Raw genomic sequence first — 22829 nt, 5'->3', positions numbered from 1 at the left:
TTGAAATGCAAGAGTTGGAATATTTCATTAGTGTTTTTCTATGGTTTACCTTGTCAGAGTTACATTCTCTTGATTTTTCAAAGTTCATTTTGGATTTTTTTCATTGAAATGCAAGACTTGGAATATTTAGGTTATTGAAATGCAAGAGTTGGAATATTTCAGTAGTGTTTTGTCGTGGTTTACCTTGTTAGACTTACATTTTCATGATTTTTCAAAGTTCATTTTGAATTTCTTTCGTTGAAATGCAAGAGTTGGAATATTTCACTAGTGTTCTGTTGTGGTTTACCTTGTCACAGTTACATTTTCTTGATTTTTAAAAGTTCATTTTGGTTTTCTTTCATTGAAGTGCAATTGTTGGAATATTTCAGTAGTGTTTTGTCATGGTTTGCCTTGTCACAGTTACATTCTCTTGATTTTTCAAAGTTCATTTTGGATTTCTTTCATTGAAATGCAAGAGTTGGAATATTTCAGTAGTGTTTTGTCATGGTCTACCTTGTTAGAGTTACATTTTCATGATTTTTCAAAGTTCATTTTGAATTTCTTTCGTTGAAATGCAAGAGTTGGAATATTTCACTAGTGTTTTGTTGTGGTTTACCTTGTCACAGTTACATTGTCTTGATTTTTGAAAGTTCATTTCGGTTTTCTTTCGTTGAAATGCAAGAGTTGGAATATTTCAGTAGTGTTTTGTCATGGTTTACCTTCTCACAGTTACATTTTCTTGATTTTTCAAAGTTCATTTTGGATTTCATTCCCTGAAATGCAATAGTTGGAATATTTCAGTAGCGTTTTGCCATGGTTTACCATGTCACAGTTAAGTTAGGTTAGGTTAGGTTAGCCTACATACGCGCGCGTACGTCGGCTAACCTAACCTAACCTAAGTTAACCTAACCTAACTTGATCTAACCTAACCTAACCTAGCCTAACAAAAATCAATAAATTTAACTGTGTCAAGTTAAAGCACGACAAAACATATTTCAACGAAAGAAATCCATAATGAACTTTGAAAAATCAAGAGAATGTAACTGTGACGAAGTAAACCACGACAAAACACTACTGAAATATTCCAACTCTTGCATTTCAACAAAAGAAATCCAAGATGTACTTTGAAAAATTAAGAGAATGTAGCTTTAACAAGGTAAACCACGACAAAACACTACTGAAATATTCCGACTCTTGCATTTCAATGAAAGATAACCAAAATGAACTTTGAAAAATCGTGAGAATGGAAGTGTGACAAAGTAAACCACAAAAAAACACTACTGAAATATTCCCACTCTTGCAGTTAAATGAAAGAAATCCAAATGAACTTTGCAAAATCAAGGGAATGTAACTATGAAATGGTAAACTACGACAAAATACTACCGAAATAATCCCACTCTTTCATTTCAATGAGAATTATTCAAAACGAACTTTGAAAAATCAATAGAATCTAACTGTGACAAGGTAAGCCACCAAAAAACGCTTCTGAAATATTCCAATTCTTGAATTTGAAATAGAGAAATCCAAAATGAACTTTGAAAAAATCAAGGGAATGTAACTGTGACAAGGTAAACCATGACAAAACACTACTGAAATATTCCAACTCTTGCATTTCAATGAAAGAAAACCAAAATGAACATTGAAAAATCAAGAAAATGTAACTGTGACAAGGTAAAGCGCTACAAAACACTACTGAAATAATCCAACTTTTGCATTTCAATGATAGAAAGTCAAAATGAACTTTGAAAAATCAAGAAAATGTAACTGCGACAAGGTAAACCACGACAAAACACTACTGAAATATTCCAACTCTTGCATTTCAACAATAGAAACTCAAAATGAACTTTGAAAAATCAAGAGAATGTAACTTTGACAAGGTAAACCACGAAAAAACACTACTGAAATAATCCAACTCTTGCATTAAAATGAAAGAAATTCAAAATGAACTTTGAAAAATCAATAGAATGTAACTGTGACAAGGTAAACCATGACAAAACACTACTGAAATATTGCAACTCTTGCATTTCAACGAAAAAAAAAATCCAAAATGAACTTTGAAAAATCAAGAGAATGTAACTGTGACAAGGTAAAGCACGACAAAATACTACTGAAATAATTCAACTCTTGCATTTCAACGAGATAAATCCAAAATGAACTTTGAAAAATCAAGAGAATGTAACTGTGACAATGTAAACCACGACAAAACACTACTGAAATATTCCAACTCTTGCATTTCAATGAAAGAAATTCAAAATGAACTTTGAAAAATCATGAAAATGTAACTCTAACAAGGTAAACCACGACAAAACACTACTGAAATATTCCAACTCTTGCATTTAAATGAAAGAAATCAAAAATGAACTTTGAAAAATCAAGAAAATGTAAGTGTGAGAAGGTAAACCATAACAAAACACTACTGAAATTTTCCAACTCTTGCATTTCAATGAAAGAAATCTAAAATGAACTTTGAAAAATCTATAGAATGTAAGTGTGACAAAGTAAACCACGACAAAACACTACTAAAATATCCCAACTCTTGCATTTCAATGAAAGAAATCCAAGATGAACTTTGGAAAATCATGAGAATGTAACAGTGACATGGTAAACCATGGTAAAACACTACTGAAATAATCCCACTCTTGCATTTCAACGAAAGAAATCCAAAATGAACTTTGAAAAATCAAGAGAATGTAACTGTGACATGGTAAACCATGGCAAAACGCTACTGAAATATTCCAACTATTGCATTTCAGGGAATGAAATCCAAAATGAACTTTGAAAAACCAAGAGAATGTAACTGTGAGAAGGTAAACCATGACAAAACACTACTGAAATATTCCAACTCTTGCATTTCAACGAAAGAAAACCGAAATGAACTTTTAAAAATCAAGAAAATGTAACTGTGACAAGGTAAACCACAAAAAAACACTAGTGAAATATTCCAACTCTTGCATTTCAGCAAAAGAAATTCAAAATGAACTGTGAAAAATCATGAAAATGTAACTCTAACAATGTAAACCATGACAAAACACTACTTAAATATTACAACTCTTGCATTTCAATAAAAGAAATTCAAAATGAACTTTGAAAAATCAAGAAAATGTAACTGTGATAAGGTAAACCACAACAAAAAACTACTAAAATATTCCAACTCTTTCATTTCAATGAAAGAAATCCAAAATGAACTTTGAAAAATTAAGAGAGTGTAACTGTGACAAGGCAAACCATGACAAAACACTACTGAAATATTCCAACTCTTGCACTTCAATGAAAGAAAACCGAAATGAAGTTTTAAAAATCAAGAAAATGTAACTGTGACAAGGTAAACCACAACAGAACACTAGTGAAATATTCCAACTCTTGCATTTCAACGAAAGAAATTCAAAATGAAATTTGAAAAATCATGAAAATGTAACTCTGACAAGGTAAACCAAGACAAAACACTACTGAAATATTCCAACTCTTGCATTTCAATAAACTAAATATTCCAACTCTTGCATTTCAATGAAAGAAATCCAAAATGAACTTTGAAAAATCAAGAAAATGTAAGTGTGACAAGGTAAACCATAGCAAAACACTAATGAAATATTCCAACTCTTGCATTTCAATAAAAGAAATTCAAAATGAACTTTGAAAAATCAAGAGAATGTAACTGTGACAAGGTAAACCACGACAAAACACTACTAAAATATTCCAACTCTTGCATTTCAATGAAAGAAATCAAAAATGAACTTTGAAAAATCATGAGAATGTAAGGGCGACATGGTAAGCCATGACAAAACACTACTGAAATAATCCAACTCTTGCATTTTAAAGAAAGAAATCAAAAATTAACTTTGAAAAATCTATAGAATGTAAGTGTGACAATGTAAATCATAGCAAAACACTACTGAAATATTCCAACTCTTGCATTTCAATGAAAGAAACTCAAAATGAACTTTGAAAAATCTATAGAATGTAAGTGTGACAAGGTAAACCATGACAAAACACTACTGAAATATTCCAACTCTTGCACTTCAATGAAAGAAAACCGAAATGAACTTTTAAAAATCAAGAAAATGTAACTGTGACAAGGTAAACCACAACAGAACACTAGTGAAATATTCCAACTCTTGCATTTTAACGAAAGAAATTCAAAATGAACTTTGAAAAATCGTGAAAATGTAACTCTAACAAGGTAAACCACGACAAAACACTACTGAAATATTCCAACTCTTGCATTTCAATAAAAGAAATTCAAAATGAACTTTGATAAATCAAGAAAATGTAACTGTGATAAGGTAAACCATAACAAAACACTACTGAAATATTCCAACTCTTTCTTTTCAACATAAGAAATTCAAAATGAATTTTGAAAAATCAAGTTAATGTAACTCTGACAAGGTAAACCATGACAAAACACTACTGAAATATTCCTACTCTTGAATTTCAACGTGATAAATCCAAAATGAACTTTGAAAAATCAAGAGAATGTAACTGTGACATGGTAAACCACGACGAAACACTACTGAAATATTCCAACTCTTGCATTTCAATAAAAGAAATCCAAAATGAACAAAGAAAAATCAAGAAAATGTAACTGTGACAAGGTAAACCACAACAAAACACTACTGAAATAATCCAACTCTTGCATTTCAACGAAAGAAATTCAAATGAGCTTTGAAAAATCAAGAGAATGTAACTGTGACAAGGTAAACCAACAACAAAACACTACTGAAATATTCCAGCTCTTGCATTTCAATGAAAGAAATTCAAAATTAACTTTGAAAAATCGTGAAAATGTAACTCTAACAATGTAAACCACGACAAAACGCTACTGAAATATTCCAACTCTTTCATTTCAATGAAAGAAACTCAAAATTAACTTTGAAAAATCAAGTGAATGTAACTGAGATATGGTAAACCACGACAAAACACTAGTGAAATAATCCCACTCTTGCATTTCAATGAAAGAAATTCAAAATGAACTTTGAAAAATCATGAAAATGTAAATCTAACAAGGTAAACCACGACAAAACACGACTGAAATATTCCAACTCTTGCAATTAAATGAAAGAAATTCAAAATGAACTTTGAAAAATCAAGAGAATGTAACTGTGACAAGGTAAACAATGACCAAACTCTACTGAAATATTCCAACTCTTGCATTTCAATAAAAGAAATTCAAAATGAACTTTGATAAATCAAGAAAATGTAACTGTGATAAGGTAAACCATGACCAAACACTACTGAAATAATTCAACTCTTGCATTTCAATGAAAGAAATTCAAAATGTACTTTGAAAAATCAAGAGAATGTAACCTTGATAAGGTAAACCACAACAAAATACTACTGAAATACTCCAACTCTTGTATTTTAATAAAAGTAATTCAAAATTAACTTTTATAAATCAAAAAAATGTAACTGTGATAAGGTAAACCAGAGCAAAACACTACTGAAATAATCTAGCTCTTGCATTTCAAAGAAAGAAATTCAAAATGAACTTTTGAAAAATCAAGAAAATGTAACTGTGACAAGGTAAGCCACAACCAAACAAAAGTGAAATATTCCAGCTCTTGCTTTTCAACGAAAGAAATTCAAAATGAACTTTGAAAAATCAGGCCTTTGGGGTGCCAGGGGCCCTTTGGGAGGGGGGAGGGGCCGGGGGAGGCGGTCGTTCTGTGTCTCAAAGCACAAAAAAAATATTAAAAAATAGGGGAGGGAAGGGGAGTAAGGGAGGGGGAGGGGGAGGGGGAGGAGGGGGAGGAGGAGAGGGGAGGGGGAGGGGAGGAGGGGAGGGGGAGGAGGGGGAGGAGGGGGAGGAGGGGAGGGGGAGGGGAAGGTGAGGAGGGGGGATGGAGGGAGAGGGGCCCTTTGGGGGCCAAAGGCGGGAGGGGCCCTTTGGGGCCCGGGGGGGATCTGGGGGACCCTTGAGGGCCGGGTGGCCCTTTGGGAGCCTGATGGACCTTTGAGGACCTGGGGCTTCCTTCGGGGTTGGGGTAGGGGGATTGGAACCCTTTGGGGTTGGGGTAGAGAACCTCACAACACTGTTCAAATGGAACTTGTGTATTATAACGAGCACAGAGACATTTCCCGGAAACTCATATCATTTGCCTCGAACAACAACTGGAAGGAAGTGTCATTAACTTTGCCCGGAAACAACAACAACATTGACCTTGGCATTCGCTGAGAGTGTGCCCAAAACAACAACAACAACATTGACCCCATTAACCACGTGTTCTCCCTAATGACTCTATCGCGTGTTCAAAACAACAACAACAACATTGACCCCATTAACCACGTGTTCTCCCTAATGACTCTATCCCGTGCCCAAAACAACAAAAACAACATTGACCCCATTAACCACGTGTTCTCCCTAATGACTCTATCGCGTGCCCAAGACAATAACAACAACATTGGTCCCATTAACCACGTGTTCTCTCTAATGACTCTATCGCGTGTCCAAAACAACAACAATAACATTGACCCCATTAACCACGTGTTCTCCCTAATGACTCTATAGTCCATGAAAGTGACAAATTTCCTGTTTTTCCATTCTCACTGACAAAATCCATAAAACCATCAAATAAATTGACCAACACACATAACCATCCATGAAAACAGACATAAATGTGACAAAGTTCCTGTTTTTTCATTCTCACTGACAAAATCCATAAAACCATCAAATAAATCGACCTACACACATAACCATCCATAAACTATGTAAAAAAAAAAGTTATAGGTGGCAGCAGGGTGTTCTCGTGGGGCTGGTACCCCCATCTCTACTGCCTGGGCACCAGGCACAGCTTAAAAAAAGATTAAAACGGTATTTATTGGGGATCTAGTTTTTGGGGGGGATTTGAGTGGGTTATAGGACTGGAGAGACGAGGGGGTTGTAGGGGTGGGGGTGGACGGAGTTGTATTTGAATGGTGGTTGTTACTCGGGGGTGTTTGAGAGAAGGTGATTGTCTTTACTTTTTATTTTTTCATTATTATTTCAATACTTCTAGTAAGCTTCTAGAAATGTTTATGTAGTTTTTATTATTATTTTTTTTATTATTTAATTTTTTTTATTGTATAAGTTTTTTTTTATTGTAGTTTTATTATTATTATTTTTATTATTTTTTATTCCTAAAGGCACCCTAAAGCAAGGGTGGATCCAGGATTTATTTTCGGAGGGGGGTTACTAATTTTTGACTCAGTTTTCGACTAATTTTACTGATTTTTACCTAGGTTTTACTAATTTTCGACTTATTTTAGACTCGGTCAAAAGTTTCGGGGGAGGGGTTCAAACTGGGCACCCCCCTCCCCCTGGATACGGCCTGGATAGGAATATTACGTAGTTAATGGCTACGCGTTAGCAAAATGCAAATTTTTCCCTAGCGTAGTGATTAATATATGTAATAGTTTCCATATTTTGTTTATTATGTAAATAAAAATAAAAACTAGACAACCTAACCCTCTCTTTTAACGCCAATTTGTCCTTTTTTTCGTCAGTGAAAACAGGACTTAAATTCAACTGGTTGTTTAAATGTTTATATATTACAGTAGAAAATAATTACAATAAAAACATGTTCAGATCAAATCTTCTCTATAATAAACTTTGGATTTATGGCCAATCCTTAAAACATTGTATAATATAAATGTTATTTAAATAACTATAAATTTGTAAGATAAAAATGTTTTTGAAAAGAATTACCTCCTACAAAATTCATTAATTTTTTATCAAACTGAGTTGATTATAAAGATTTGCCAACTAATTTGAACACATCTTATGGCCAAAGTGTAGTTTGCATAATAACATATACATTATTAAAGTAAATTTTAAGTTTGCAAGATAAAAACAAGAAACACGGTTTTATACAGATTACTTCCTACAACCTATTTTGTAATGCACTCACATTAGTCCTTTAGCGTATGGAGGGGTAAGATTAAAAGCCCCGGCTTTTTCCCGTTGTTGTAATTAGCCACTTTAACTTTGTTGAATCTTGAGCGAGTAGAAAGAAAGCAAAAATTTATTGGTTCTTTTTCTATGACCAGCTTTTTTCGTTGGCCAGTAAAAATTACAAAAAATTGAGTCACCGTAATTCTTGCAAGAAAATTCTCAGTTTTTCTGTAATGGAGCCATTAGAAATATTAACAACCCCGGTATTTTTTTAAGAAAAAACAAGGAGAATTTTTAATGTGACATTTTATAGTTTTTTCTTGGGTTGGTTTTTCGGGTGCATTTTTGAGAGTCAATTACGATATTCCAAAATATACACGTTTAATATACAGACTAGAAAATGCAGTTTCCCCCTCCCACAAAAGTTGCATAAGAAAATCTTCCTAAATGATTGTCAAAAATACCCCCCCCCCCACCTGAAACAAACTCTTTACGCTTATTTTTGTTTTAAATAGTATAAATAAGACAGTTAAACAACAATAAACCGCGGTGGCCGACTCTCCCATAGTGTCATTAAAACCAAAAAAAGTTAATTTATAAGCCACAGTTTTTCTGGAGGAATTATTTCAAATCCCTTTCATGCGAGGGAGAGGATGAAGGAAGGTACTACCTTATATTTACAAGTGAATACATTTAATACCATGAATACAAATTTAAATCCAAGTAAATTCTACTAATAATATAATAATATTATTAATATTATAAGTTTATATTAATATTAATATTATAATATTATATATAATATATATTATATTATAATATATATTATTATAATATTATAATAATTTATATTAATATTATAATATTATAATAATTTATATTAACATTATTATATTAATATTATAATATATATTAATATTATGATATTATTAATATTATATAGTAGTACTATTACTACTACTAATAACTCAACGCAGAAACAAGCAGCGTGACGCCAACAAAGCTACGAACAATCCTCTTATATACCAATTTTATTATAAGTATACAAGTAAACGCTTTATGTCTCTTTGTCCACATGCTTTTGTTAAATGATCCAAGAAATAAAGATCTATCTGCTGATATGAAATAAATTTATGGCTATTATATAGTTTATTTAATCATATAGATGTTACCAAACTAACTGTAAAACTGTGAGATATGAAATCTTCACGGATTCGAAAAGAATTACCTCCCACAAGCCTACAATTTATTCAAAAAGCACTCATAATCTAGGTAATATAGAAACAATTTATAATTTAATACATGTCTATAATTAGAATTTGTTGAATATAAATAGTTTGTTTATATATTATATTTATACTATGGTTTAGTAATGCCTAAAGTTAATTGTTTGATCATGTGTAGTATATTTAATAGTATATTTGTATTGTATAGTCTATACTGCACACTATAATAATAGAATTAATTTTTGTAATATACTATAATTAAATTTACAATTAGACAATTTATACTTTACATAAGATTTAATTACAATTTAGTCTTTTTAATTTATAAACAATTTTTAATCTATTATAAATCTAAAATTAACATTTATGTGGTATAAAACTGTGTATGTTAAATTATATTATTATATTTATTTATTAATAAATATTAAATATACATAATTGATTAGTAATTAACTAGTTACTTTGATTGTTTAGTTGTATTTAGCATATTTAATAATTTTGTATGTTTATGGTTATAGTATAAATTGTAAATTTATAGCATATATCTGTGTGGTATGATGTGTATATTTATAATTTGTATATTTAAATCTATAAGTTATACACACACAAGGCTTGATTAAAACACATTACGAGATTTGAGCCCACGTGCTTTCGTTGAATAGTTGACACCAAATCGAACATTCTATAAAGATCTATCGACTAATTCAAGCTGATCTATATGAAATATTGATTCAGGTAAATAGTTTATTTAAAAAGAAAATTTTAAGTATTGTCTCATTTGATACATTATAGAGCTGATGACAATATTAGCTGCAATGGTCACCGCAATCTAGGTCATATACTGCAGAGAATACAAGGTCTATATTAGGAAAAGAAGCTACAGTTTTTCGTAGTTTCGCCATTATCAGTATTTTCGCTTTTAAGAGCAGTGACTCAGTTTGCTGTAGACTACGTCAAATTACGGTTAGCTCGGTTTTGACAGTTGAAACGATCTTAAATCAAGGAAAATCAAAAAACAATTCCTTCTTCCCTTTGTTCAAATTATTTGTATGTCCAAACACAGAAAAATTCTAAGTTTACTTTTGTTCCGTAATATGTGCTCAATATATATATGTTAAACGAAACAATAATAAAAAAAAAGAGAAAAACGAGGATTATACAAGCCAGTGAAACATATGAACTAAAATGCAAATATTTCGGTCAAGACCTCCACTTGACCGTCCTCAGTGCAGGATAATAACATCAAAATTACTAATAAAACTCCATGGATACTATAAAAAAAAAACAAAAAATTCAAACCTTGAAACAAAGCACAACTAAAATTTGAAGACCCTCTCCATGTAACGGTGAAAGGGTAACTCTTTCACCGTTACCCTTTCACCGTTACATGGAAAGGATCTACAAATTTTAGTTGTGCTTTGTTTCAAGGTTTGAAATTTTTTTTTATAGTATCCTTAGATTTTTATAAGTAATTTTTATGTCACTATTTTGCACTGAGGACGGTCAAGTGGACGTCTTGACCGAAATATTTCCATTTTAGTTCATATGTTTCACTGGCTTGTATAATCCTCGTTTTTCTCCCTTTTTTTTATTATTGTTTCGTTGTATCATGATTAGCCAGTGTGGTCTTAGAAATTATTTATATATATGTTACCGTGAATGTCCGGAATCTGGTTAATGTCGACTTTCACCGGTGAATGTCCAAAATTCCTTTTTCTCTGCTTGTACTCAATTAGCTTTTTGAGTCATGTTTTTCAGTCTTATGCAGGCTATGATGTTAAAAGTTAAAGTTAAAGTTAGGTTAGATTATGTTAGTTTAGGTTGGGTTAGGTTAAATTTGGTTCTAAATATCAGAAATGGGTTAAAATCCTCAGCTAATCTAACTCAATCTAACCCCACCGAATCTAACCTAACCTGTCATAATCAAATTGTATTAAATTGAAAAAACTTACAGGCAAGGCTGACTAAATCCACGGAGAAAACAAGGTATTTTGGAAATTTACCAATTTGCAGACATTCACGGTAAGTTATATATTATATTACTGTGAATTTCTGAAATCTGGTTGATGTCGACATTCACCGGTGAACGTCCGAAATTCCTCTTTCTCTACTTGGATTTAATTGGCTTTGTAAATCAGCTTTTTCAGTCTTATGCAAGCTTTGATGGTAAAATTTAAATTTAGGTTGGGTTTGGTTGGGTTGGGTTAGGTCAAATTCGGTTTTAAATCTCAGAAATCGGTTAAAAACCTAACCCAACATATCCTGTGACCATCAAACCTTGTATACAACTGAAAAACATGACTTGTAACACTGACTAAATTCAAGGAGAGAAAAAAAAAGGTATTTCTGACATCCACCAGTGAATGTCGACATTCATCCAATCGGACATTCACGTTAACTTATACATATATATATATATATATATATATATATATATATATATATATATATATATATATATATATATATATATATATATATATATATATATATATATATATATATATATATAAGTTAGCAAGACAAGTTAGCAAAATGAGTGAATTTTTTGAGGTTTCAAATATATATAAGTTAGAAAAACAAGTTAGCAAAATGAGTGAATTTTTTGAGGTTTCAAATAGTTCAGGGTCTGAGCAAAGTTTGAAACTTAATATTCGCTAGATTCTTTAAAATTTGTGTAACTTAAGACTTCGTAAAACTTAAACCTCATAAAAATTCGTAAAACTCTCAAACTGTCAAAGCCGTCAAGTGTGGCTCCGAAACTTGGGCGCCTTGAAAGACTGGGATTTTGCTAAACGCTTTCCAAATTGTCTAAATATAGTCTTAAGTACTCGTTTTACTGGTCGTATGTTTATATATATATATATATATATATATATATATATATATATATATATATATATATATATATATATATATATATATATATATATATATATATATATATATATATATATATATATATATATATATATATATATATATATATATATATATATATATTATATATATATATATATATATATATATATATATATATATAATATAATAAAAGTTCAAATAGGATAAAATCCTTTAATAGACAGTGATGATAGAAATTCACAAAATACTAGATATTTCGGTCACATATACAGTGACCGTCATCAGTAGTAAAACTTTTACTACTGAGTTTTACTACTGATGACGGTCACTGTATATGTGACCGAAATATCTGGTATTTTTGTGAATTTCTATCATCACTGTCTATTAAAAGGATTTTATCCCTATTTGAACTTTTATTTATCGTCATGGAAAGGCAGTGTGGTCTCCGAAATTATCTATATATATATATATATATATATATATATATATATATATATATATATATATATATATATATATATATATATATATATATATATATATTTTTTATATATATATATATATATATATATATATATATATATATATATATATATATATAAACATAAGATCAGTAAAACGAGTACTTAAGACTATACTTAGACAATTTGGAAAGCGTTTAGCAAAATCCCAGTCTTTCAAGGCGCCCACGTTTCGGAGCCACACTTGACGGCTTTGACAGTTTGAGAGTTTTACGTATTTTTATGAGGTTTAAGTTTTACGAAGTCTTAAGTTACACAAATTTTAAAGAATCTAGTGAATATTAAGTTTCAAACTTTGCTCAGACCCTGAACTATTTGAAACCTCAAAAAATTCACTCATTTTGCTAACTTTTTTTTTCTGTGATACTTAAATCATCACTCAATCATCAATAAGTAAATCAATCGCTGGTCGGGGATCGAAGCAATTCGTAATTAAAATATAAAAAATTAGTTGAAGCGGAAGATCCTAAATCAAGAAACGAGGATTTCAAATCTATGTTTCTAATTGACCTACAGTTTTAACCTGCATGGAGAGCAAGCTTGGAACAAGTAAGTTGAGTTTTCATAAAATCTTAATTTTGGTCACATAAGCAATAAAGTTGGCATCACACGAGGCTCCCATCGCATAAAAGTTTCGTTGAGACAGGTTTTAACTTTTAATTTCACAAACACAGGGTTGAAACTAGTAAGTCAAGTCTTTATATAAAATTCCTTTTGAGAAAAACTAACCTCAAAGACCGAATTTGAAGCTTAAAGCGAACCAAAATTACTGTTTTGTAGTCGTTGCTACTGCTTATGTTTAAAATAACTCAAACAAATACACTCATAATATTTAGTTACTGGAAACAGAAAACTATATATGATTTTTTGTAGCGAAAAAAAAAACCATTTTAGGTGTTTTTCTTTTAAGCATAAAAAACGTTTTTCCGGAAGTTTTTCTATGATTTGAATTTAGTTACTTAGAACGACTTTAGATCATCATTTATGGAGACAAATCTAGAGTGATGGTGTCTGGGTAGTGTTAGGGGGATTTTGTTTGGACGAGTTTACCAAAAAATATTTTTACAAAGTGCATAAGAATTTGTTTACATACATTTTGTTAATTTTGTAACAGTTGGAACATTTTTTAGAGAGGGGGGGGGGGACAAACCGGGCAACCCACCTTGGATACGGCACTGGTGAGTGTCATAGATTAACCTTAGGAATTTGCATCATAGCTTGAAATTTTCCATAGTATAAGGAGAAATAACAGAAATATGAGGTATATTTGGTTTATTTGTTCTTGTTTTTGAATCATGCTAAATTGCATTTCCACAGTAAAAATAGTAAATTATTAGCTATTGATAATAGGACTGGTAAAACCAATCCGTTGTCTTATCTAGTTCTTGTTTTCGAATCATATTAGATTGTAGTGAGTGTGTTATTGGGTTACATCATGTTAAATTGTAAATAATAAATTAGTTGCCTTATAAATAAGTTTGCCATTTTATATGGTCTTGATGTCATTTTAGTTACGAAAAAAAAATTTATTCTTCTTTTGATTGAGTTTGTTAGAGAATTTAAGTTATTTATCAAAAGTTATGGATGTCATATCTGATGAAATATTATTGATTAGTGTTTTATTATAGATTAGTCCTCTGTTGCCTATAGGCTACTTTGTCAAACTTAGGTGCCAATGTAAAAATGTCCAACTATAGTTTTTGTTAAAAATGGGTACCGTTTTAAGTGCCCTAGTGATGGGACTTAAATTGTGCTCGTTAGTTTATTGCGGTAATGATTACAGAGGTAGGGCCGCAAGAAACAACATAGTCTCGGTGCACTACGCCTCCGAATATCAAAAGCAAAGAAAAAAAAGAAGTTAAAATGCTACTGAAGTTTACAACTAAAACAAACAACCAAGTGCTTAGGATTTAAACGTCTGTGACTTTCAAATTAGTTCTACTGTTTTAAAATCTCAATTTTTCTGTCAATTATTTTTGCTTTCGATTCCAATACATTTAATTAAAAATAGTTGCTTAAAAAAGTCATTGGTGATGGGGGATTGAGCCCATGATTTTCTGATGACTTGCCAACATGCAGAATCTCCAACAAACAGACTTTTTTACATACGTTTTTTTATCCTTGTTTTGGAACTTTATCACACTTTACGGTGGTGCTATCTCGACGAGCCACAGATCGATGCACCTTTACAATATACATTAGTTTTAAATGAACTTTTGGAATATAACTCTCTACGATGTTTAAGTGCCCCACTAGTGCTGATGAAATAAAGAAGAAAAATGAGACACATCAACATTCTAAGCTCTTTGTCAAATTACCTAAAAATACTTTTTATTGTTACAAAATGACAGTTATTATTCTTAAATGAAAGTGATTTTCATCACGCAAATATTATCAAACCGTGTTTTTTACTTTTGACTTAGTAAGGCAACTGGGTGCAAGATTATTGAAAATGAGGGGCTGTATATTATTTTTTAAGGGCATTCCATCATGAAAACCTCTAGGGCACAAGCCTATAAGGGCACTAGCCCATTCAATTTCCAGTCGAAAGCACCCTTTCTCAAGTTTCTACGATAAAGCTTTCAATAAAAACCTTATATGCCCCCAGGATTTAACTTATAACCCTTGCCCTGAGGGCTCTGAGAAGGTTATCATCCTCAAAGACCTAATTTCCAAAACTTTCAACTACGTTGAACAAAATGGTTATCTCAAAATTTTGATTTGATGTTCTTAGATAAATGGTGGGTGTGGAAGGAGTGTTAGTTGCCTTCCAATCACTTTTGACCATTAAAAATGGCACTAGCCTTTTCAATTTCCAATCGAATGAGCCCCTTTTGAAGTTTCTACGATTACGCTTTATATGAAAACCTTATATGCCCCAGGGCATAACTCAAATCCCTTGCCCTGAGTGCTTTGGGGGGGGGGGAGTTGTCATCTTCACAGACCTAGTTTTCAGAACTTCCAACTACGTTAAACAATATGGCTATTTTCAAATGTCTTGAGAGATTCTTGTGACAGTGATCTTTTTGAAATAAATATCTTATCTTAAGGGCACACTTTTTAGGCTTCTTAGTCTTTCCGTTTTTTTTTGGAGAAAAACTTTTGACAAAAAAAAAACTAAAAATCATAAAAAATGCCATTTTTTGGACATAATGTACTCTACGATGGCCTTATCCAGGCATTTTTGTGAAAAAGCCCATAAATATGAACATTTACTATCAAACACGCCCTTAAAATATCCCTACGATTTTACAGTGCTCTTCTATTTTAGAAGAAAAAAAAGGAAATGCATCAGTGGTACACAGGCCAAAATATTGCTTTCAAAATGGGAGGCTAAGAAACTCCAATTGTAGGTTTTAGACCATTGAAAATCCAGCTAGTGAATTATCATATTCACCCACCATAGTCAAGAAGAGATTTGATGTTCTTTTTCCAATTCCAATTTTTTTCTAACTAAAGCTTTTATTGTTAAGGATGAGCTAAATAATCTTTTAAGTCCTCGATCAGCTTTAAATTATAAGTTTTTCTCATCAGTTATTTTTTCAAACGGCGTTTTCAAACTCCCGGCTACTATGGGCCTTAGTTTACTCTTTATTAGGTTATAGCAACTATAATTTTAACTTTCGTAACTTAAACAACAAAGATTTTATCAAACGAGTCTTACAAACAAGGCTTTGATGCTTTCAAACGAAGCTGAAAACAAGAAAGTTAATTTTTGAAAAAAATTAATTTTCTCTGTATGTCTAAGCAGCATTTTATCGTAGTTGGAGCCTTCGTCGCTTAGTGACGGGTAAAAGTTTAGTCACGTAAGACTTAGTTTTTATTACGCTAAAACAGGCTTAAAACAAGTAAAATCAAGTCTTTCTATAATCATAGGCAGCGTAATCGTGCTGCCTAAGTAAAGAACGATGTTGGCAAAATGTATTTTTTTTTGGGGGGGGAGGGGGGTAGACCAGGGCATTCCGTATCGAAGAATTTGTCGTAAAAACTTCGAAAAGGACTCATTCAATTGGAAATTGGAGTGGCTCGTGTCCTTTTTAATAGTCGAAAGTGACTGGAAGGCAACTAACACCCCTTCCACACCCGCCATCTCTCCAACCACATCCTATCAACATTTTGAGATAGCCATTTTGTTCAGCGCAGTTGATTTCCAAATAGAAATTATATTTTTGAGGAAGATACTACCCCACAGCCCTCAGGGCAAGGGTTGTAAGTTATGCCCTGGGGGCATATAAGATTTTTATAAAAAGCATTGTAGAAGAAACTTAAAAAAAGGCTCACTCGATTGAAAACTCAAGGGGCTAGTGCCCTTTTTAATTGTCGAAAGTGATTGGAGAGAACTAACCCCCCTCTCAAGCTCACCATTTCCCCAAACACATCCAATAAAAATTTTTATATAGCCATTTTGTTCAACGTAGATGAAAGTTCTGGAAATTGGGTGTTCGAGGATGACACTCCCCCCAGAGCCCTCAGGACTAAGGTTGTAAGCTATGCCCTTGGGGCATATAAGGTTATTTATGGAAAAATTTGTCGTAGAAATTTCAAAAAATACTCATTCAGTTGGAAATTGAAAGGGCTAGTGCCCTTTTTAATAGGCTAGCCTGATTGGAGGGCAACTAACCTCCCTCTCACGCCCGACATTTCCCCAAACACATCCAATCAAACTTTAAGATAGCAATTTGTTTCAACGTAGTTGAAAGTTCTGGATATTATGTCTTTGAGGATCATCGCCCCCCCCCCACCCCTCAGGGCAAGGGTTTTAAATTATGCCCTTGGGCCATCTAAGGTTTTTATAGAGCGTTGCAATAGAAACTTCGAAGGGCTAGTTCCCTTTTTAATAGTCAAAAGTGAGTGGAGGAGTACTAACACCCCTCCCACGCCCACCATTTTCCCAAAAACATCCAATAAAAATTTTGAGATAGCAATTTTGTTCAATTTAGTTGAAAATTCCGGAAATTATGTCTTTGAGGATGACACTACCCAACAGCCCTCAGCGCAAGGGTTGTAAGTTATGCCCTGGGGGCATATAAGGTTTTATAGAAAGCGTTATCGTACAAACTTCAAAAAGGGCTCATTCGATTGGAACTTGAAAGCGCTAGTATCCTATTTAATAGTAAAAAGTGCTTGGAGGGCATCTAACCTTTCTCTCATGCCTATCAGTTCCCCGAACATATCTAATCGAAATTTTGAGACAGACATTTTGTTCAACGTAGTTGAAAGTTCCGAAAATTAGGTCTTTGCCAGCGATGTCGTAGAAACTTCAAAAAAGACTCATTTAATTGGGAATTGAGAGGGCTACTGCCCTTATTAATATTCAAAAGCGATAGGAGGGTGAATGCCCCTCCCCCTCCATGCCCATCATTTCTCCAAACACTTCCGATCAACATTTTGATATAGCCATTTTGTTGAACGTAGTTGAAGGGTCCGGAAATTATGTTTTTGAGTATGACAACCCCAAACAGCCATCGGGGCTAAGGTTGTAAGTTATGCCCTGGGGGCATATAATGTCGTATAGAAAGTGTTGTCGTAAAAACTTCAAAAAGGGCTCGGTCAATTGTAAAATGAGAGGGCTATTGCTCTTTTGAATAGTCAAAAGTAATCAGAGGAGAATCCCCTTTCCCTCAACGTCCACCATTTCCCCAAAACATTTCGGATCAATATTTTGATATGAATATTTTGTTCAACGTAGATGAAAGATCTGGAAATTATGTCTTTGAGGATGACAAACCTCCCCCCATAGCCCTCATGACTAGGGTCATAATTTATGCCATTCGGGCATATAACGTTTTTATAGAAAGTTATGTCGTAGAAGCTTCAAAAAGGGCTCGTTCGATTGAAAATTTTGAGGACTAGTGGCTTTTTTATTAGTCGAAAGTAATCAGAGGGCAAATGTCTACCTCCACGCCTATCATTTCCCCAAACACTTCCAATCAATTTTTTGATATAGCCATTTTGTTAAGCCTATCAGAAAGGTCTGGAATTTGTGTCTTTGAAGATAAAAAATCCCCCCAGCCCTCAGGGTAAGGGTTGTAAGTTATGCCCTGGAGACATGTAGGGTTCTTATAGAAAGTGTGGTCATATAAACTTCAAAGGGGGCTCATTGGATTGGTAATCAGACGCTCTAGTGCTCTTTTTAAGAGTCAAAGTGATTAGAGGGTAGCTACCCTCTCACCCATACACACACGTCATATTGTCCCTCAATGAGTCTAACAGAAATTTTGAGATTTCAAATTCTATTCAAAATAGTCTAGATATTATATAACATGGCTTTTGGGGTTGAAACAAACCCCAGAGATTAGGGGCAAGGGTTGTAAGCTATGCCCAGGGGGTTTTAAAAGTTCTTATGGAAGAGATGGTTGTTTAACTTAGGAAGAGGCTCAGTCTTTCTCCCTGAAAAAGACTATGTCAATAGAAAATGAACAGAAATTAATCAATAAAACTTTTTGCACAAACTTTTTGCGCAAACAAAGTTTTTGAAAAAAAGTAAAGAACTTCATTAAACCAAAAATAAACAAAAATAGAATCAAATAATCTACCAAACATACAACTATCACAAACCAGTATCAATAAATAAATGAAACCCAAAACAAACAGAAATTAAAATAAGTCAAACTCAAAACGAGCAGAGATTAAGCTGAGTAGGGTTTTAAACCCAATTCCTCAACTGAAAGGTACGACTGTTAATGAAATTTTGTATAAACTTTAGATGTATTAGCTTTAAATTTTGTATAAGCTTCTACGTTGAACAAAATGTTCATATCAAGCTTTAGCCCCACTGCGCTAAAGCTCTTGCCACGCAAATAAAAATGTTTTCATCGCAAGACGGTCCTTTAGATAAATTTAGATACAGTGCAGGAGGATTTGAAATAAGGCTGGAAACAGAAAGTCAAATCTTTGCGAAAAAATCTTTGCATAGGCAATAACCTGTGTTGTCGTTTTAATTCTTTCGCCGTGAAAAAGCTTTGTAAGCTAAAGCGTTTGTTTTTCGCTTAAAAAATAGGGTTGGTGCCGATGCAAGTTCGTAGAATCAATATAATAAAAATAAAAAATCGTCCCCTTTGCCCTTCGCCCTTCGCCTAAGCAAGAAACTCATTTTAAAGTCGTCATTTAAAGCTTCATTTTGTTTATAATTTTTTTTACGTAAGGCGTGGTTAACAAAAGACCCTTGAAACAATTAATTCATTTCATTAGAAAAAAGTACTAATTTTCATGACCTGAGCAAAAAAATTTGTTTATTTTCGTAATCACAAGCATGAAACGAAGTTTATATATATATATATATATATATATATATATATATATATATATATATATATATATATATATATATATATATATATATATATATATATATATATATATATATATATATATATATATATATATATATATATATATATATATATATATATATATATATATATATATATATATATATATATATATATATATATATATATATATATATATATATATATATATATATATATATATATATATATATATATATATATATTTGTAAAGAAAACCAAAAAATTTGCATAGCAGCTATCCCTAGCCTCGGAGTCAAAAAAGCAACGTATGCCTTTCCTCTACGCCACTTTGTTCTGAGCTTCACTTTTTACTTTCGCCCAAAAATTGCCCACTTCCTTTATATCCTTAGTTACGACTTTTTCCCGCCTTTCAAATTTTAATATAGCTCACCAGTGTTGGCAATTTTTGACGAAATCAAAATCCCCAAATTATGGACCAGGATCTAACAATGATAAAGGCCATTCAATTGCTATTACATGAAGTGCAATAATGTGTATATATTGAGGTCCAGGGAGGTATGACTCCTCCTCCCACTCCCATGCTCTTTCACATTACGCCAACCTCATAGAACATCCAGACATTAAATTCTAGTAATGTTGAACCCTAGGGATAAAAAATGTATTACCACAGATGTTCACTACATCCCAGTTTTAACCGCCATCATCATGCCGTTGTACCCCAGTACTTCTTTAACCTCCTGCAGAAGGTAGAACGTTACAGTTTTGGGAAATAGAAAAACAAAAGTAAAGTATTAAGGAAAAAGAAAACAAAAGTATAATATTTACGGAGTGTAGAGTAGAAACTTGACATCCTGCGTAGGGTGGAATGGCACACGGTAGTCTTCATTGTCGTAAATGGCCACCTGAAATAAGCCATCTGAGCCAGGAAATAATAAAAACTCTGCATTTGGTAGATTTCCTGTTCGTAATGTTTGTACTAAAATAAATAAATTAAATCAGTGAATATTATTCCAATAAATACAATTGAATTGCAGTGCAATCAATCAGAGGCAGCCCACTAGTGCTGAGTAAGTAAGGAACCATAATCCTTCAATACATTTTTATCAAACAGGTCGTGGTAACGAACTGTAAGTAAGGAGTGATGTGGCTCAATAGTAACCGAAACTCTAAAAAACAGAGTAGGTGATTAGAGTCAGAGACAGGAAGTGATTGATCAATTTCCCTTGCGAGTATGCACGGATTTGACTCTTAGACCTCCCTCAGACCCTCTCTGACGATTCATAACAAGACCATATAAATGACCTTTTGGTTTAGACGAGTAATTGGCTTTAACAGCTTTAGATTAAAGTGCGTTTCACTATGTCTTAGTTTTCTTAGCACTTTAACAATTTCGTTGAAGTGGTAATATTTTTTTATAACTAAATAAATGATGCCATGCTACTAAAAATTTGCAAAAATATTAATTTGATTTGCAACTTAATTTTCTATATTAATTTCAAGCTTAGAAAAGATCTTTAACCTTTTAAGCCATTTCATCAGGTGTAGTCGACGGAGTAAAGCCGCTAGAAACTAGAAAAGTTACAATCTACAAAGCATAATAGTATAGAGGTGGCCAAGATGAAAGGCAACCAATCGTAGTTAGATGTTCCTGTTTGGAGCTAAATCTTCTCTTGGAGTTATCCTTCCTCCTATGTACTTATAATTTTCGGACGTTAATTAAATAGATTACAGATTTGTTTTGATAACTTATTGTAGTATATTAGGTATGTAAAAATACAGAATATGCCACTAAAATATCACAATACTATCATTTTATGATCCTTGAAATGTCATAAAAACGCCTATAACTAGCTAACAGAATGAAATTCAACTAAGTCGCCATTAAACATAATTACGGACAATACATATACGGTTTCGTTGAAATCAAAATCTCTTAATTTCAAGTTGATTTCACGTTGGATTCAAGTCATGAGTTTTGGGTGGAGGGAAACAGACTCCCCCCCTGGGTACATACCCGGTATTAAGTAAGCCCCAGACAACAGACCATTCGTGTTTTAGCCCCGTCTTGATAAGTGTTTTTAAACAGTTCATGGTATCGAACTGTAAATAAGAAGTGACTCCTGAAAATAAGAAGTGACCCTGAAAATAAGAATTTTAATATCAATAGATACATAAAAGAATTGAATTTTTAGACTGATTTCAAATATATAGAGTTGTTTAAGTTAAGTCTTACCTCCAAAAGCTACGAGCCTGAGAAAATTCTTATGATTTTTGAAAAAAGGTGGGAAACACCCCCAAAAAGTCAAGCGATCTCAATGAAAACCACACCATCAGATTCAGAATATCAGGGGATACTATTGTTCAAGTTTCAACCTCCTATGTACAAAAAAATTTGATTTTGCATTTTTTGGCCAGAAGATAGAACACGGGTGCTTGTTTATTTGTGTTTTTAAGTGTTTATTTTCAATTTTTAAGTGACCAAAAGGATTGGAGGGGAAATAGCCCCCCCCACGTTCCTTTCTTTCCCAAAGTCATTTGATCGAAATTTTGAAATAACCATTTGGCTCAGCATCGTTGGCTGCAAGTTACCTAATTTGTCGTTTGTTCCAATATAGCATTTACTATTGGAAAATATACAATTTTTTTCCTTTTTTTGGGGGGGGGGGGCATTTTCTGCAGTGGGGGGATTGTCACCGGGGATTTTTTTTCCTTGGGGAGGAAAGTTTTCGGAAGAATTTTCCAGGGGTAGCCTTACAAAGGGGAGGGGACTTGAGTGGGCAGAGGAGGGGTATAATTTGATAAAAGGTCAGAAATTAAACATAAGAAACAAGTATTAAAACTGAAAGTTAGCAACGACGTTAAAACTTAAAACGAACAAAAATTATTCTGTTTACGAAGGGGTCTTTTCCACCATCAGCCCCCACTCTTTACGCTAATGCTTGAATTTTTTTCTTTGACTTTTTGCCAGAATAAAAAATATTACGAATTTGAACTGGACTATTCCACGAAAACCCAAATCTGGTGAATGGAGTACTTTCTTTCACTCGGCCGACGTCAAAAAGCTCGTAGTAACGAACTGTAAGTAAGGAGTGACCCGGCTCAA

The 22829-nt window shown here is 32.6% G+C and overlaps 1 protein-coding gene across 2 annotated transcripts in view; it reads right to left on the bottom strand.

Annotated features, from left to right (window-relative positions):
- Window positions 1–22829, bottom strand: part of LOC148943923 (inactive pancreatic lipase-related protein 1-like) — a 144706-nt gene that overhangs the window by 106797 nt on the left and 15080 nt on the right. For both annotated transcript variants that reach the window (XM_089101913.1, XM_089101914.1), the window contains exon 2: window positions 20552–20702. In XM_089101913.1, coding sequence (XP_088958039.1) covers window positions 20552–20702 — 151 coding nt within the window. The remainder of the gene's footprint in view (window positions 1–20551; window positions 20703–22829) is intronic.

Source organism: Artemia sp. Qi Xiang Cuo, chromosome 15, assembly GCF_049724085.1.
Source record: "Artemia sp. Qi Xiang Cuo chromosome 15, ASM4972408v1, whole genome shotgun sequence".
Taxonomy (NCBI): Eukaryota; Metazoa; Arthropoda; class Branchiopoda; order Anostraca; family Artemiidae; genus Artemia; species Artemia sp. Qi Xiang Cuo.
This window is presented reverse-complemented; position numbering and strand designations above follow the sequence as displayed.